This window comes from Oreochromis niloticus, linkage group LG18 (assembly GCF_001858045.2).
Source record: "Oreochromis niloticus isolate F11D_XX linkage group LG18, O_niloticus_UMD_NMBU, whole genome shotgun sequence".
In the NCBI taxonomy this organism is placed as follows: Eukaryota; Metazoa; Chordata; class Actinopteri; order Cichliformes; family Cichlidae; genus Oreochromis; species Oreochromis niloticus.
The window spans coordinates 6934312-6951554 of NC_031982.2; the positions used below are offsets into that span (position 1 = coordinate 6934312).

Below are 17243 nucleotides of genomic sequence, written 5' to 3' on the forward strand. Positions count from 1 at the left end.
GCATATGTTCTCGAGGTGATTTATAGTTTTATGGAGATTTATATAGAGATATACAGAGATATATAGAGTAAAAATCTCTATTTTATGTCACGTATGCGTGTGAATTTGTGCTAGAAAATAGTTTTATATTTTTTTTAATCGATTAAAAGTTCAAATATGCAATAGCTTTAAGAAATCCTTCTCACTTTATTACTGATAGGATTATTAAATATGTATTTATTTAACTGTGTTTCAAGTGCTATTTAATTTTGTTTCACTGTTTTTGTTAAAAATAAAACGACTATCAAATTGACTTTTATTTTGAAAGTTGTGACAGGAAATACAGTGTTAACTTCTGCTATTTTCACGCTAACTGTATGGATACAGTAATTGGGTTTCCAACCAACTGACTGCCGACGTGTATTGGAGGGGCGTCGGTTGAACGGCTTTACTTTTCAAAACCTGGCAACTCTGTAAACTGTAGAGGTATGTTGTTATTTTGGAGCTTTAAAACACACACACACAAACAGACTGTTATGCTAACGTGGCTAGCTCAGTAGCTCGACTCTTTCCTCCATGGCAGGTTTGACAGCATCTGCAAGGTTAGCTCGGATCGGTCAGTGCGCTAGCCTCTGGCTCGTTTCACTAACATGCATTACCGACCGCGGAAGAGTCATGCTAATTTTGTTAGTTAGCCTGTTCATTTAAGTATATTTCCCCAAGTCTAATTCATAAAAGTATTGGTAGATGACAGTAACTTTATGTTTATTTGTGCTCCATCAGCCTGTCACCAAAGAAAAAAAGAAAAGAAAACACTACCTGTGGTTTAAGTTGTTTTTGAATTAGCCCACCTTAAATTCTGAGTGTTTCTAGAAACAGGAAAGTGGAGATGTTGTTACAGTAAATTAAATCATATGTAGTGTTGTGAAAATCTTGTTTTCTGTTAATAACATGTCATGCTCTTTCCTTCACATAACAACGCATACTAACACATCTCACCATTCATCCACCCCTACAAACACACACACACACATATACACAGCCATGTCTCCATCAGTGCCCCTGCAGGAGATGATCCGGGCCATCAGGTCAGCCAGGACGCAGTGTGAGGAGCGGGGGGTCATTCAGAGGGAGTGCGCGGCCATCCGGGCACAGTTCAGACAAGCTGACAACGGAGGGCGATCGCACAACCTGGCCAAGCTGCTCTATGTGCACATGCTGGGCTACCCAGCTCACTTTGGTCAGGTGAGGGGATTTGGCTAATGCCTGTCATGGGGTTTCTTTGGGTTAAATGAGCCAGGGGAGGTGAGAAGCCGTCACAGCAGCTGGAGGGTGTGGGCTCACTTCGTCACACCATAGTAGCCGTGAAGTCCTAATGTCCAGCACATGCATCTTACAAGGAATGAGCACACAGTGAAGTTAGGCATAGAATGCTCCCTTGTATTGCTAGCGATGTTGCTGGTATGTGCTTTGTTAAGCTTGTACTTTTACCATTACTAGAGCACTGTGAATTGTTGTTAGTGCCCTCAAGCAAAGTCTGCGAAAGCTTGCGTGTCTATGAGGGTGGACACTGGAACTGGGCCACTGAGGCCCTCCCTGCTGCTCTGGAGCTGAGACTGACCTCCAGTTGAGTGGTTAAATGGTAGGGAACTTTCCTGGGGGCATTACTTCACTTTCAATTTTAAAAGAGCATTTGCTGTTCATACTAGATGGAGTGCGTTCGGATGATTGCTAGCCCGCGCTACAGTGAAAAACGCGTAGGATACCTGGGAGCCATGATGCTGCTGGATGAGAAGCAGGACGCCAGCCTGCTCATCACCAACTCCATTAAGAAGTAAGAATAACCCAAACTCGATGCTGTTGTCATTCATATAAGGTGGTGCAGTTAATGACAGATTCCTTAATGTGTTATTGTACATGTTAGAAAGTGTCCTGAAATAACGATGATTTAAATAAAACACTGAATATTTTTATCTTGTTTTTTTTTAGTTAATGCAAATGATGCCTTGTCCTCTATGTGCCTTTCTTTCTATCTATGTGTGTTTTTCAGTGATCTGTCAAACAGTAACCAGTACATACAGTCTCTAGCTCTCTGCACACTAGCCTGCATGGGGTCAGCTGAGATGTGCAGGGATCTGGCGCCAGAGATTGACAGGCTGCTCCGAGCTTCCAACTCCTACATTAAAAAGAAGGTGAGGACTTCTGTGAGGTATCAATTATTTATCCAGCAGCTTTTACCAATATTAATATTACTAGCAGTGAAGTCGCAGTTTAAAAGCAAATCTGTATTGTGTTGTGTGTGATTTGGCAAGCTGTATGTTATACTCAAAACACTGACCTAAGCATATTAATATCAGGGATAATGTATTATGTATGTAGGATCCATTTGTGCAGCTTGATTGTTAAATATTCATCATAATCATCTAGTGTGACGTAGTGCAACTTTTTCGGATGCGTACTGTTCCCTATAGGACTTCAAATCCTTCATGAGCTGTAAAACTTGTAACATCCCACCGTCATGTGCTCAGTGGACGTGTGATGTAACGCTGCTGATGACTTGTTGCGCTGTTCTTTCAGGCTGCTTTGTGCGCTGTTCACATTGTGAGAAAAGTCCACGATCTAGGAGAGCTCTTTACCAAAGCCGCTCGCTCGCTGCTCACTGAGAAGAACCACGGTTAATATACTTTTATGATGTACACAGTAAACTTGTCATGCTGTAAATACTGTTTTCAGTTTACTTCTTATTGTTTTTGGTTTTCATTTATCTTCAGGTGTCGTACACGGTGCGGTGGTGCTCATCACTGAGCTGTGTGAGCGGAACTCAGAAACACTTGAGCGCTTCAGGAAGGTATGAGGGACACACACACACACACACACAGATTAGTCTTGATCAGATGCTGCCAGTATTCCTACTTGGGTGTTGTAATGTGGTTGTGCTGTGTGTATTCCAGACAGTACCAGATCTGGTTCAGATCATGAAAGGTCTCGTCATTTCGGGTTATTCTCCAGACCACGATGTGGCAGGAATCAGCGATCCCTTCCTACAGGTCGGCTTTCATTCCACTAACCCCTTGCACATCCCAGCTACACTTTGTGTAAAGTCAGAGTTGGCTAGCGGGACTTATTTTTACTACTACTATGTGCTGCCTCATGGCTCGAAATCTTAAATTAATGTAGTTTAATTCTGTGTCACTAATACAAACACTAGATTATTGTCACCTTTTCTCCTGTGTTTGCCAATTTGGTGGAGCAAAAATCACCTCCCATCCACTTGTTCCTTCTGTCACGTCTCCAAACACAGGTACGCATCTTAAGGTTGCTGAGAATCCTTGGTCGCAACAATGAAGGAGCGAGCGATGCCATGAACGACCTCCTAGCTCAGGTATAGTGTTCACGTTCAGAGCAGTCAGATCTGGAAAAAAGTTTCCACATGTCAGCCATTTCAGAATGAGCAAACATTTCATTTGACCAGTCACCTGTCTCCCGTTGTTTACTTGACCCTGAAAGTTTCCCTGAAATGCATTTTTATGAGATTTTCTCAGATGACTTATTATACATGAGATCCAGCCAGAAAGTTCTTCTGAAAACTGAAACTGTTTCTCATGGAGATAGAGTTAAAGCATGTGTAACTATCTTATTTATTAATATCTGTGGTTTCCTGCGGCAAATGGCATTAGTCACTCACTCATATTGCATGTGTGACTAATTCTTGAGAAAAGCTGCAACCCAAAATCTGGCCTTTCTGCAGAGCAATTTTTTGAAACTCTTTTCCTCCATCAAGACAGCGCCTGTTGACGCCTCCCCTCGACCTTTATTAATGAGTTTGGTACCCCCGTATATATCAATAAAGACGTGGTTTGACAACCATTAGAATAGTTTCTACTGTTTTTTCAAAGGTAGCTGCGTAGGCAGAGACCACCCTCGCTAACTTCTGATGCAAACTCAGTCATTTTGTTCTATAAGTCGGTCGGAAACCTGACAGAAACTGCTCAGTTCAGCTTCAAGGGGTGAAGAGTTAAAGAGCTACCAGCGCAGACACGTATTCAGATATGTAGCTGTCGTCTTTGGTTATCTGATAATTGTAGTTAAAAATACCCTAGTTTTTAACTATACTCCTCTCAAATTGGCACTGTACTACCTGTGCTAATGTGTGTGTATGCCTGTTTGTGTTTACCATACAGGTGGCAACCAACACAGACAGTACAAAGACTGTGGGCAATGCTGTGTTATATGAGACTGTTCTCACAGTGCTGGACATCAAGTCAGAGAGTGGCCTCAGAGTAAGAGACTGTGTGTAGTGATGTGAATGCATTGAAAATATTGCTGACTGATCAAATTATTAATTCATAGACATACACTTCGCTTTACTCATGCTGCAGGTTCTGGCTGTGAACATTCTAGGAAGATTTCTTCTGAACAATGACAGAAACATTCGGTTAGTTCTATTTTCCTCACATCTTTGTTCCTCTTCCCTGTCTAATCCTCTCCTGTATGCATTCCTCCTCCCTTTCTTATCTCTCAGGGTCATTTCACCTTTTCAGGCTAACGGAAAACTCACTACAGCCAAAGAGCGAAATCTCCCAACAGGCTCTTATCGTCTGAGCTGACTAATTACTTTCTCTAGAGCCATTACTCTACAGCCACACCAGAAGGTCACGCTGCTCACTGCTCATGCTGAGCTCTCAATTTCAGACCATGTTATTTTCCAGCAGGCGCTACTGCAGGTTCCTGAGGGTTTTATTGTGTTACAATTTTTTTCTGGGTTTGTCCCCATAAGGGCCCTGTGGGCAGACAGGTCTGTCTAGTTTCTAACCTCAGGTCCTCTGAATCCCTCTGTTGCAGAGTGACAGGTTTATTCCTGCAAGACCTGCCTGACTAGGTAGCGTCTCTCCTGCATCCACATAAATACTTGATCAGTCCATGAGTTATTTGAAGTGGAGTAATGAATTATTCATGCTTGCAAGCTGAGAAAATTAAGATTTTCATTTGTTGTTGATCTTTATTGTCAGGTTGAACATTTTTTGAAATCACATTTTAATAATTTATCCACTGGATGTGTTTCCACACACAGTCACTTTAGATGACCTTGGTGTAGCGAATTCTGCTTCATTATAATAGAGAATGACACTTAAAACTTTCAAAACATTCATTATTTTTGGCTTTCGTGTATGTCTGTTTAGCTATATCGCCATGACCTCTCTTCAGAAGATTGTTGGGACAGACCATAATGCAGTGCAGCGCCACCGAGGGACTATAGTAGACTGCCTGAAAGACCAGGATGCTTCTGTTAAGCGGTGATTTTCTTTTTTTCTTTTTTGCGTAGCACAGCTGTTCAACATCTGTAGATGTTCTGTTAAAATGATTCTAGAAGTGTATGATTTCCTGTTATGTTTTTGATGCTTTTTAATTGGGTCACATTAAGTAGTGATTGATTTTCATAGATGAAATAACAATAAAAAGATGTAACAGTGCCACTGACCTGGCAACATTAACGTTCTGTATTTTTGGCAGGTGTAGCTTCCCACTGTGCTACTCACTAACAGCCTGAACCTCACACTAAAGCTTGATGCTAACTACTATTTCTAGTTTCATCATGTAGCCAAACAGATTTTATTGTGCTGTAAGAAAAACAAAATGATTAATATATATGTTAATATACAAAATATTAATATATTGCAAGGAAAAAAAAGCTTATTTTGCTGACTAATATCAGAAAAGTTTACACATCCAGTCTGTATACTCAAAACTGTAATGCTGCTCTGGGACTATTTCTCCTTGGTGATATGGTTTCTAGTTGAAGAGTTCCTCCATGTATTTTGATCCAACCAGTGAGTTGTGTTACAGACAGATCAGAGTGTTGCTAAAGGGATTTTCAGCAAACTTGTGAATGTTGATGGACACGGAGAGTTTGAGAAAGCAAACATCTTATCAGCTCAGAACATTTTGACCTGAGCTGTAAAAGCACAGAAGGATCAGCTTGTACATCCAGCATTATCAGCGTTATTTCTCTTTTCCAATCCATCCAGCCGTGCTTTGGACCTTTCTTTGGCTCTGGTGTCAGCCTCCAACATCCGCTCTATGATGAAGGAACTGCTCAGCTTCCTCTCCTCCTGCCCCCCCGAGCTCAGGTCTCAAACTGCCAGCGGTATATTCAATGCTGCTGAAAGGTAGGTGAAATGCTGCAGAGAAGACAGTGTAATATACTTCATACACAGAGTGTATCTGCAGCGCTGCTTAAAGGTTTGTGAACCCTTTAGAAGTTTCTATATTTCAAATGAGACAACAATATAATATCTGGTCACTCTGGGGTCAGAAAAATTGTTATTAAATGTCAGTGAGTGACAAAAGTAAGCAAACATCTCCTTTCAGTATCTGGTGTAACCTCCGTTTATAGCAATAGTTCCAACTATACATCAGTTGATCAGTCCTGCACACAGAATTCCTCCAGCTTGGATGAATTTTAGCTGCTTCCTTAATACAAAACAGCTTCAACTCTGGACTGTTGATGGCTTACTTATGAACTGGTCACTTCAGCTCCAGCTTTTCTTTTAGATTGTGTTCAGGACTTTGACTTGGCTGTTTAAAAAACAATATTATTTAACCATTCTATGGTTGAACAACTTGTGTGCTAAGGGTTATTGTGCTGCTGCATGACCTAATTTCTCAGCATTTTACAAACAAAAGTTCTGACAGTTTTTCATTGCAAACCACCCACAATTAAAGGTTAGTCCTACCAAAACAAGCCCAAACCATGATGCTACCACCGCCATAGCATACCTGCAGCCTTCTCATTTGTCTGTGTGATCTGTAGTACACTGCAGATGTGCAGCAGGGACTTTTTTTTTTTTGTCCTTGCTGCCTTGCGTCCTGACTATTACAGGCCTCACTCTGAGCGAGCACTCCTGGGGAGTGTAACAATGATGTTTAATTTCCTTTGTTTGTCTGTCTGTTGATTGGTGGACTTAGAAGTCATCACAGAGTCCTTTGTTAGTGCTTTGAGTGTGAACATCAGAGTGTGAGGGATCTCCAATCTTTAGATAAAAACAGAACGCCCACTCACAAGTCACTGTAGTCCCACTAAATGAAAGCTTCTTATTCACCTTCATTGTATCTCAATAAGTTCATAACCAGATATGATAATTTTTTACCCGTATCATGCGTTTTCTTCATCTTTCTTTTAAAAACCTGATGATCTTTTATGTCAGAGTTATATAAAAAAAATCTGATGGATTCACAGGCTTTTGATCACCACTGCATGCATGTGAGCACATACACTGTATATTCATGCATATGACAAAATGCGGTGATGGAGCTGTGTAAGCCTTGAAGCTGTAACAAGAAAAGTGCCTGTGCTTGTCTATGCTGTATGCACCCCATCTCTTTCTCAGTGTCCGTCTCCACACACACTGATATTCCTGTCTAAGTGGCACCGCGACTGTGAATAGCCTGCAGCGTTTCTACTGTGTATCATTCAACAACTTGAGGCACTTCTCTTTTTCGATTTGTGCTAGATGCAGTAGTGTGTGTGTGTGTGTGTGTACCACTGAGTTAGCTGTGTGTGTCTCTGTCTCTGTCAGGTATGCTCCCTCCCAGCGCTGGCACATTGACACCATCCTGCATGTCCTCACCACGGTAAATGGTGCCTCTTTTACAGGGTCCTCTTTCATAACTCTTTGTGAATGCATTATGATTGTGTTAAAATATGTTTTTAATACATTAGACTTCTAGATTGTGTGTACCTCATCTCTTAAGCTTTTAGATAAGACTTTTAACAAACCTATCTAAGAGAATGGTTAAGTGTAAACCAATCCTGTGCAGACAAAATGATGCAGGATAGAAAAGTGCTTGGATGAGCATAACTAGGAAGAATTAAAGGTTTATAATGTGTATTTGTTGCTATGAAAATGTTCCCATAAGCGAGGTTGTTGTGTCTGAAGGAATAATGTAGGTTACCCCCAAATTAGCTGTTTTGTTTATTTTCTAGTATGGTTTTGTGTTTGATACCCATTCTGCCAGGCAGGGGGCGACGTGAGAGACGAAACGGTGCCCAACCTGATTCAGCTCATTACCAACACTTCAGAGCTACACTGTTACACCGTTCACAAGCTCTACCGGGCTCTGCTCAGTGACATCTCGCAGGTCTGTGAGTCTGGATGGTTTCTGTTCTCAGAAGAGACAATTCAAACATGGAAATTGGTCTCCTGTTTGATATATAATATAAAATTGTTACCGTCTGAGCGTATCAAACAATAAACTCGTGAAAAAAGCAGCTCTGACTGCAGATGTGGTGTCGTTAAACATGAGGATAAAGATCAGACTTGAGTCAGTGAAAGTGGGTCTCAGTCCACAGCCCCATTGATGAGAGATGGTCATAATTTTGTGTGTCATAGAGTTTAAAGTTAATTAGAATTTTTAGATAAATTTCCCTCTTAAGAGAAAGGGCTGTAATAGTCCTGAGTCATACAGAGCTGCTTTGGTTTTACTGCTTTGCTTTCAGTTTGAAATTGGCTGATGCAGACGGGTTTATTTTCAGATCCAAGCTGGATGAGTAGCCATTTACGTATCTGCAGCCCAGCACTGTTTCCTATTTTTCCAGCATCTGGGGAAAATGGCTTTGATATTTCAAACCGCAATGCAGGCCAGTCTGGCAACATCACATATTTTATGTGCTCTGTAATATTTATGTAATATTTGTATGCGCAGCAACCTCTGGTTCAGGTGGCATGCTGGTGTATCGGAGAGTATGGAGACCTGCTGCTGAGAGGAGAATGTCAGGAGACCGAACCTGTGCAGGTACACAGAGCACAGCAAACACTGGTTTAGGTTTTTATTTAATTCATGCTTGTCGCTCTTTACTGCTCACTGCTGCAGTAAATTAGCAATCCAAGTTTTTTGTCAGATGATGTGATTCTAAATACACGTTATCTTTTACATTTTTCCACGTAAAAATTCTCTGGCACAAAGATAAAGTGTATTTCGCAGTCACAGCTACAGCTGTGAGCTGGGAATAAATAGGTAATCGGCACGAGCAGGGATAACTCCACCATTTCAGGCAAGAGAAGGAAGTAGCTGCATTAGCAGAAATTCAAACTTGAAATTCTTCTGAAAATTAGCGATGGTGATAATGAAAGGAGCCAGTTTTCTTTGTTCAAATCTCTTTAAATATTCATCCCCTGAATATTTTAGTAGTTCATGTAGTTGGATTTTCTTCAAAATAGATCTCCTTGATTAAATGCTTCATAAACTTATAATTACACACATTCCAACATGCAGAAAAAAATCTGATAAAGTCCATTGATTTTTTTAATGAAGCACTTTTCACTGTAAAACTGCATTGTTGTGCATTGTTGCATTGACGTAGCCACAGTGACATCAAGTGGCTTGTGAAGTTTCAATTTAAAGCCTGAAGATCGGCGTTTTCAGTGCTTTAAAACCAGACGTGACGAGTAAAGGATGGATCTGACTGGGAAGTCTCACGCTCACTGGATAACTTGTCAATTGCACATTATTAGCCAGTCAGCATACCCTTTTTTTTTTAAATTTAAAGGATACTTTGAATGAACAAAATTTACAAAATAGGCTTCATATTTTATTCATTATGTCCCAAAATAAGTGATTTCTCTCATAAACTCATCAGTAAAGTGTTTACAGAGGTCAGCCTATCAGGTGACTTTTGACTCTGGCTAATGCTTGAGTCAGTCAGCCAGTACAGGGACACATATGCCGACATGTGTCTCTCTGATGATCTGTTTTGTAACACGTCGCTATTGCATAGCGTGAGTGGAAGGATAAAACAAGTGACCACAAGTTTTTCAGTAGCAAGTGTAACATCGCTGATCTAAAACGACGTGTTAGTGTTAGTACAATATTACTTAGTTACTGTCTGTCTTCTGATAATCTTCTCTGTTTGCTAAATAAATAAATTCAGCTGAAAGTATGGGCACCGTGTTTCTTTTTTAAATTAAAAAATGTGCTGTCGGCTTTCAAACCTTGCACTTACATGTCTGTTGTTCAGGTCACAGAGGACGACGTCCTGGACGTCTTGGAAACAGTGCTACAGTCCCACATGTCGTTTCCGTCAACAAGGGGCTTTGCTCTGACCGCCACAATGAAACTCAGCACGCGCATCACTGAGAATGTGGAGTAAGGAACTCTTGTGTCGCACAAAGAAAGCAGCAAACAGTGACTGTGACCCTGTGAATCCCCTAACTGCCTCTTTATCTTCATAACTCTACTCCCGACAGTCGAATCAGAAGCATCGTCAGCATCTACGGCAGCTGTATAGACGTGGAGCTCCAGCAGAGGGCAGTTGAATACAACGCTCTCTTCAAAAAATATGACCACATGAGGTACTGAATGGGGTGGTTAGGTCAACATTTTCTAGTATTTATATGCAATATTTCGGTGTTTGTTTTCTAGAAAATGAGACGTGGAGCTGTTTTAGGCCTTTTATATATTGTCATTATAACCACTGAGGAATTTAATAAATAAAAATGTGTTTTTTCGAGACCAAAAGAGCTGAAATAGTCCTTTTCTTCACAGGGCAGCAGTGCTCGAGAGGATGCCTGTGATTGAAAAGAATTCACAGGGTCACATCAACGGGGAGACCATCAAGGAGAGTCAAACAGTCAAAGTCAAGCCAGGAGAGCCACAGCAGCCTGCTAACCAGGTACAGGCTGATGGGAAAAATTCAGTTAGGGCCACACTTTAGCCTGTTGAATAGATCGATCCCAGTGTCTGGGTCTGACCTCCTTTTTGGTGATGACCCATCGCCCCTCTGGAGAATTTATTGTTTTAGTTTAGGTTTCAAACTTAAGTTAATACTTGACCAAAGCAATAAGCTAACATAAAATTGCACATGTGATAGGGTAGGCTTTACTTCATTTTAATGTGCCAGTCTGTAATGGGCTGTGCATTAAAAATATTGGTTTTACATTAACTCCGGGACGCTTTATGAACATTAGTTGTTGTGTTGTCAGATCCTTTGTTATAGTGGTATGTTTCCAGGCTTTTTTCTTGTCTGTTTTATTATGCAAATCAAATTCTAGTAAAGCTAAGTTTAACAGCTGTGGTCGGGTGTCATTCAGTCAGTTTCATGTTTATCATAGTATTTTGGACATTTTTCCAGAGCTGTTTTTAGATAAAGTTTATTCTGTTCAGCTGCCATTTGCATATGGATGCATCTGAATAATGTGCAGTCAGCTGGATTATCTCCTCCCCTCTGTGGTGTCTCTCAGGTGTGTGATCTCTTGGACCTGCTGGGTGGCTCTGAGCAGCCTCTGCAGCCCAGCCCGGCATTAGGCAGCACAGCTCCTCCCATGCCTGTCAGCACAGCCAACACTGTTGGAGGAGACCTCCTGGATCTGCTTGGAGGGTTAGAGCCCACTCCCATCACGCCAGGTCTGACCTTCAGATATATACACACAAAGAACTACAGAAACAGGAAACGGTGTGATTTTTAGACATACAGCTAGAGAATTGGTTGAATCAGGTCACTGGATAATCTCTGGAATGTCACGATAATTAGAAGAAACCAGGTGGATAGGGTTGAATTGAAGTTTGCTCTTTAAGCGACTGATGCACTCTCCGTGGCTAAATACTGATTTGAAGCTAATGCAGCCTTCTACACTGTCTGTATTTTCTGTAGTTGCCACAGTGACTGTGTATGAGAAGGACGGTGTGACTGTAACACTGAGTTGTGAGAAACAGTCCGATTCAGGCCTGACCGTCACACTCACCGCCTCCAACTCCACTGAGTCAGACATCAGAGGCTTCACCCTGCAGGCTGCAGTGCCCAAGGTTTGTATCAGTACCAGCAATAAAATCCTGCTAATCATTCACTGACGAATGATTAAACTGCTGTTCAAGAGCCACCGTCTGCCACACATTTAACGATATGTGCGGATTATAGCAGGAGCGTAACGGCTGCTGTGAGATTACTGTTTCTGAGGCTCTGAGATTTTTTTTGTGCAGCTTGTTTAGTAAAACCTTTGGAAGCAGGACCTCTGCATTTCTAATATCCTGCCCTACAGTCCTACTGGTAGGTGTCACTTTAGCCCCTGTCACGTCTCATTGGTAAACACCAGTGCAGCAAATGGATTTGAACAACTTGTGTGGGTTTGGGTGCTTTCAACTTCAAAGCTTCATTTGATCCTCCTTCCAGAGTGTCCAGTTACACATGAAGGCCCCCAGCGGGGACTCTCTTCCTGCAAGAGGCGCAGCTAAAGTGACCCAGATGGTGGTCCTCAACAACCCCAATAAGGTGGCGTAAACACACACACAAATAAAGCTGCTATTCACACACTCTTTTGAAATCACATGAAAAAGTAAGTACAAAGAAATTGTTGGCTTTTTTTTTTTTTTGATAAATTAATTCCTCTTTGAAGCCTGTTTACATGGTTGAAGGTTTCTGATCAGTTATTTAACAGGATGTCAAGATATAATATTCATCTGTGTAAAAAGTAAATACACCATTGGCATCAGAAGTTTATACTGCGCTTTTTAGCAGAAATAAATTAAGCAATTGGCATATTTGCAACTAGTTTCTGAAGTTTTTGATCTCTCTCCCATATTTTATTCCTTTGGCTCCCAAAATATCTGAGGGTTTGTACTGCTTGCTTCAAATCACCTGTAACATTTCAACATGATTCAAATCTGGAATTTCTATCTTGCCTAAGCTGCTTCAATTCTTCTTCCTGAGGCAGACCTTAGTGACTTTGCCAGTGTGCTTGGGCTCATCATGTTAAAAACGTTCACAGCTTTTAGACAGAGGCTCAGATTTGCTTTAATCAGCCTCGAACATCAAAGTACTAAACAGGCCCAGCCTTGCTTAGCTTCCAATCAGTTTAGATCAAGTGTGCTTGGTGCGAACCTTTTTGATTCATCCATCTTGGGTTTGAATCCACTGTCCAGCTAGGCTGTGTGGGGTTTGCATGTTCTCCCTGTGTTTGTGTGGATTTTCTCCGGGTTCCTCCCACTGGCCAAAGACATGCAGTTGGTGCGTGTAAATTGGCCGGTATGAGTGTGAATGCTAGTGTGATTGGTTGTTTGTCTCTTTGTATTAACCCTGAAACAGACTGGCAACCAGTCCAGGGTGCACTAACTTCTCAGCCTATGACAGCAGGTATAGGTTCCAACTCCCTCTGACCTTAAATTGGATAATCAGAAGAGAATGAATGGATGGACTCTTTCACTTGGTGAAAATTTCATGTTTGATTCAGTGCGTGCAAGAAGACATGAAACAGAAGCAAAAACTTCAAACCATAACATTTCCAACACCCTCTTTCAACTTTCTCTCCAGAGCAAGTTGTTGCAAAAGGCCTGATTTTTGTCCTTATATTCATTGGACTTCAAATTGGGGTTTACTAGCATCTATGCCATTTGTACATGAGTTTCCTTATAGTGGTGTGATTTATTTCAAAGAATCTCCTATACTCCTGTACTCATACTCAGTGTCAAGGACAAAGAGAAAACCAGAGCCGACATGTCAGAGGTTTACATAACAAAGGTTTCACCTGTGACTTCCTAAAGAGAAACCAATTACTGGCAACTCATCTGGAAATACTGGGTCATATTCATTTCTTTTTCACATTTTAGGTGTGATTAATGCAGAGGTGTATTTACTGAAGGTGTTTTTAATTTAAATCATGAGGACGACAACAAAAATATGTTTTTATATATGGCACTTTTTAAAGAGATCCAAATTTTTGCTTCCTAAATTCTGTCAAAAAGCCAACAGGTTCAGTGGTTGTGCTTACTTTTTGCATGACTGTATCTGTAATCTGCAATCTTTCTGTGTGTTAATGCTAAAATATGAACAAATATCTTGTATTTGACATGATCATTCCAATATGTGCCCCGTGTCAGGCTTATTGTATTCCAATCACAGGAGACGTAGTGCTCAGTGTAGTAGTGTGTATCTAAGTCCTGCTTCTCCTTTCAGGTCAATCTAAAAATGAGGCTCCGCATCTCTTACACCAGCCAAGGATCAGCTGTTCAGGATACGGTCCAGATCGACTCCTTCCCTGGACTTGGTCAGTGATCTCAGCCAATCAATGCAACAAGACTGAGACACCGGTCTGTGGGTGAATCAGCGGGCGTCGGTTCTCTCTGACGCAGCCTCTCTACTGACGCACCCTACACGCTGCTGGTCCTCGGTTACCCTGATCTCTTGTTTCTATGTGTAAGAAACACGGTTCTCTCAGAAGCCTCGTTTATGGAGTTGCATCTGTCCATTCCTCAGGAATAGATCAAGGAGATTAATGGAGTGGACACTGGAATATGCAGGTACAAAATGGAAAAAACATCAAATACTTTTTTTAAAAGAGTGTTGCATCGACAACTCTCTATTAGATATCATTCAGGGTTTTTTGTTTACAAGCTGCTACAGCTGATTGTATTCAGTGTTTCACTCCACAGTAATATAAACTTTGAGGGGCTTCTGTCAGTCATCCACCAGATCAACACACACACACACACACACACACACAGCAGTTTATGCATGCTTTTAATACATTTGTCTTTACACTGATTGAGAGGAGGCAAACACTAATTAATGAGCTACTACAACTAATTTATTATATCAGATACACATCATTTTATTAGGAAACACAAGTATATGAAATTTGGATGAAAGGAAGCTTTTAAACACAACTTGTGTCCTGCATCTTTTTTTCCCCCCTTTATTCACCTGATCAGCAATATCCATGTCCTGAACCATTCCTGTGCCTTTCATCCTCTCTCAAAATGTAATATTTAGCTTTTGAGGCCAAGATTATTTAACTCTGAATTGTGTTTTGGGTTTGTTTTTTTTAATCACTCCCATACAAGGATTTTCCTTACTGCTATTCTTTGTCTGTTGTTTACCAAAACGAGTTATTTTCTGATGTAAGTGTATAGTGACGCAAGAGGAAAAACGTGCATGATGCTGTCTGGAAAATGTATATTTTAGATATTCAAAGTATAAGCACAAGAGTTTTATGACTGTAAACAAAGCCAGCATATGACTTTATTTGATAACTCATCTTAATCCCTTTTAAAACCACTCCGCGTACTGGATGTCAGCAACGGTGCTCTACATGGATTTCACTGGAGTCTTTACCAGACTGTTTGTATCACTACCTTAACTAAATTATAGACACAGAAGGAATCATTTGACAGCAGTTTGGATTGTCTTTCAATCTTCAATTTCATGTCATTTTCTAATTAAAAACTGTTTCCAGAATCCTCATCTGTGACTTGATTTCACTGTGTGTGTATATGTGTATATATATCAGAGGACAACACTTGGATCAACTTCATCATTTATTCACAAGCAAAAAGACCACAGTGTTGTCAAACTGTCTCTTCATGGGTGCCTGCATTAACTGGTCAAACTCAGAAAGCCAGTGTGGGATTTCAAAAACATGTACAAAGGAATTAGAACGTCCTTTTTTCTTCTTTTTTTTTTTCTTTTTTTCTTCTTTATGTTTCCGGTTTATTTTTTGTTGTTGTTGTTGTTTTCTCGTTTCCGTCGGCCTGGGAGCGGAGGATTTCAGATTTCTGTGCTGTAACATGGTTATAGACGGTGATGGACACCTAAAGCGTTGGCACTCGGTCGGCCCCCCATGATGACAGCGACTCATGACGTAGAGGACAGGGGTAAGCAGCAACTGTGGTTTGTTGATCCTCCTCTTAGTGCCAGCACAAGATGGAGCACTGAGCCTCCCTGGATCTTGTAGTCTGCTGCCGTCTTCTCATCATTCCTGAGGTTCACAAGACAACACAGGAGAGGATTAGATTACCTGGAGATCATATGCAGATAGCTGCAGAGCAAAATGCCTCACATCTGTTTTCCACTGTAGATGAGTCTCTGTTGCTGCGGTGGGATCCCTTCCTTCTCTTCCACCCTTTCTTTAATCCGCTCCACCTTGATTTGAGCAAAAACAAGAGATTAAGCTACAAAATCTCGCAGCTGCATTTAACACAGACTATTTATCACAAGATGTTACCTTATCTGTGGGTTCAATGTCAATCTCTATTTCTTTTCCAGTGAGAGTCTGAAACATAAAAGGCGATTATAGAAACACTGAACTTTAACAATCCTAAATGGTCAAGAAGAAGGAGGAATTCACCAAGGATTTTCTCTGGGCTCGAGCCAAGCTGCCAGGGAATTTCAGCTACTATACTGCTGTACATAAACACTGTTACACAGTAAAATAAATGTTTGGGGATTTCAAATTTTAGATCCAAAATTTGATGTAATTTTGCCAGATGATTTGAACTCTGGATCTGCATACAGCTGTTTCAAAAAGGATGCCCGTGTTGGTTAATGGAAAAACTAATTATTTTTCACTACCAGCCAAGTCGCCATGTCTCTGTTTATAGACTGTCTGTTAAACTTTAGAAACACGTCAACATTTCGGTCGCAAGTGCAAGTGAAGTTTCGTGTCATCGGTAGTGTAAACCCCAAACATACTCGGTGAAAGAATTTGCCCTTTTTGCTTTGTCACAACTATAAACTCTTCACCGGTTGTAGTGCAGCACCGGCTAACCTGTTTTCAGTCAACAAAACTAGATGTTAGCAACGACGAGTGTTAGCAAACGTCAAACAATAGCAAGTCACTGAAGAAAGAGCAGTTTCTCTTGAATGATCGGGTGCTTAACACTGATCTATTTCACAGCATGTCGGGTGTAAGTTGGGTTTTCTGTTTCCCCAGGCCCTGAAATAAATGAGCGAACCGGCTCTGTGATATTAGCGGGATATCGAGAAACAGAGACGGGACTGAACACCACCCATGGAGTCCGAGCTAGAATCAAAGAAAGTAATGTTCTTACCTTGACTTTGATCAACATGCTGAATGAAGAAAATAATACTAACAAATTTTATGAACTGCTTGATGAACTAAACAGCAAACTGCCGAATAACAACCTACTTCTTCTGCTAACCGGACTTTACTTCCTGTGTCACGGGCTAACATTCCGGACATGACGCCGTCACAACACACCAGCATTTTTGTTCCTCTCTGACGTATTAACTTCTAAATACAAGATCATCTCCGGCATAACAAATCAGATATTTCAATATATCTATTTCTAAAGTCGCAGGCAGATTTCATGTGAATAAAAGAATGTACTTTTGTACGGCTTTGAATTATACCCCACATGTACAAAAGTGTTGGAAAGTAAAATCATGGCAGCTAAATAAAAGCAAACTTCCAAAAAGCTATACCATTATATATTTACATCATCGATTGCCAGTAGTGATGCAACATCATATAAAAATA

The 17243-nt window shown here is 40.8% G+C and overlaps 2 protein-coding genes across 2 annotated transcripts; one reads left to right on the plus strand and one right to left on the minus strand.

Moving 5' to 3' along the window:
* Positions 1-320: 320 nt before the first annotated feature.
* Positions 321-15601, plus strand: ap1g2 (adaptor related protein complex 1 subunit gamma 2). The gene is made up of 22 exons (XM_003457430.3): positions 321-465; positions 1022-1224; positions 1689-1813; positions 2030-2171; positions 2557-2653; positions 2751-2827; positions 2931-3026; positions 3281-3361; positions 4161-4259; positions 4359-4414; positions 5160-5273; positions 6006-6146; positions 7557-7611; positions 7996-8118; positions 8683-8772; positions 9995-10122; positions 10224-10328; positions 10522-10648; positions 11217-11379; positions 11627-11778; positions 12143-12241; positions 13922-15601. Exons 2-22 carry the CDS (start codon positions 1024-1026, stop codon positions 14018-14020), a joined length of 2370 nt encoding a protein of 789 aa, XP_003457478.1. The 5' UTR covers positions 321-465; positions 1022-1023; the 3' UTR covers positions 14021-15601.
* Positions 15270-16952, minus strand: nedd8l (NEDD8 ubiquitin like modifier, like). The gene is made up of 4 exons (XM_003457410.5): positions 16795-16952; positions 15969-16016; positions 15804-15886; positions 15270-15722 (listed from the first exon to the last, which is right to left on the minus strand). Exons 1-4 carry the CDS (start codon positions 16810-16812, stop codon positions 15599-15601), a joined length of 273 nt encoding a protein of 90 aa, XP_003457458.1. The 5' UTR covers positions 16813-16952; the 3' UTR covers positions 15270-15598.
* Between the last annotated feature and the right edge of the window lie 291 nt (positions 16953-17243).

Coding starts and splice junctions, on each gene's coding strand:
- ap1g2 (XM_003457430.3), top strand. CDS start 1,024: ATGTCTCCATCAGTGCCCCTGCAGGAGATGATCCGGGCCATCAGGTCA. Junction 2,172..2,556: donor ACTCCTACATTAAAAAGAAG/GTGAGGACTTCT, acceptor CTGTTCTTTCAG/GCTGCTTTGTGCGCTGTTCA. Junction 4,260..4,358: donor AGTCAGAGAGTGGCCTCAGA/GTAAGAGACTGT, acceptor CTCATGCTGCAG/GTTCTGGCTGTGAACATTCT.
- nedd8l (XM_003457410.5), bottom strand. Junction 15,887..15,968: donor ACATTGAACCCACAGATAAG/GTAACATCTTGT, acceptor GCTCAAATCAAG/GTGGAGCGGATTAAAGAAAG. Junction 15,723..15,803: donor ATCTACAGTGGAAAACAGAT/GTGAGGCATTTT, acceptor TGTGAACCTCAG/GAATGATGAGAAGACGGCAG.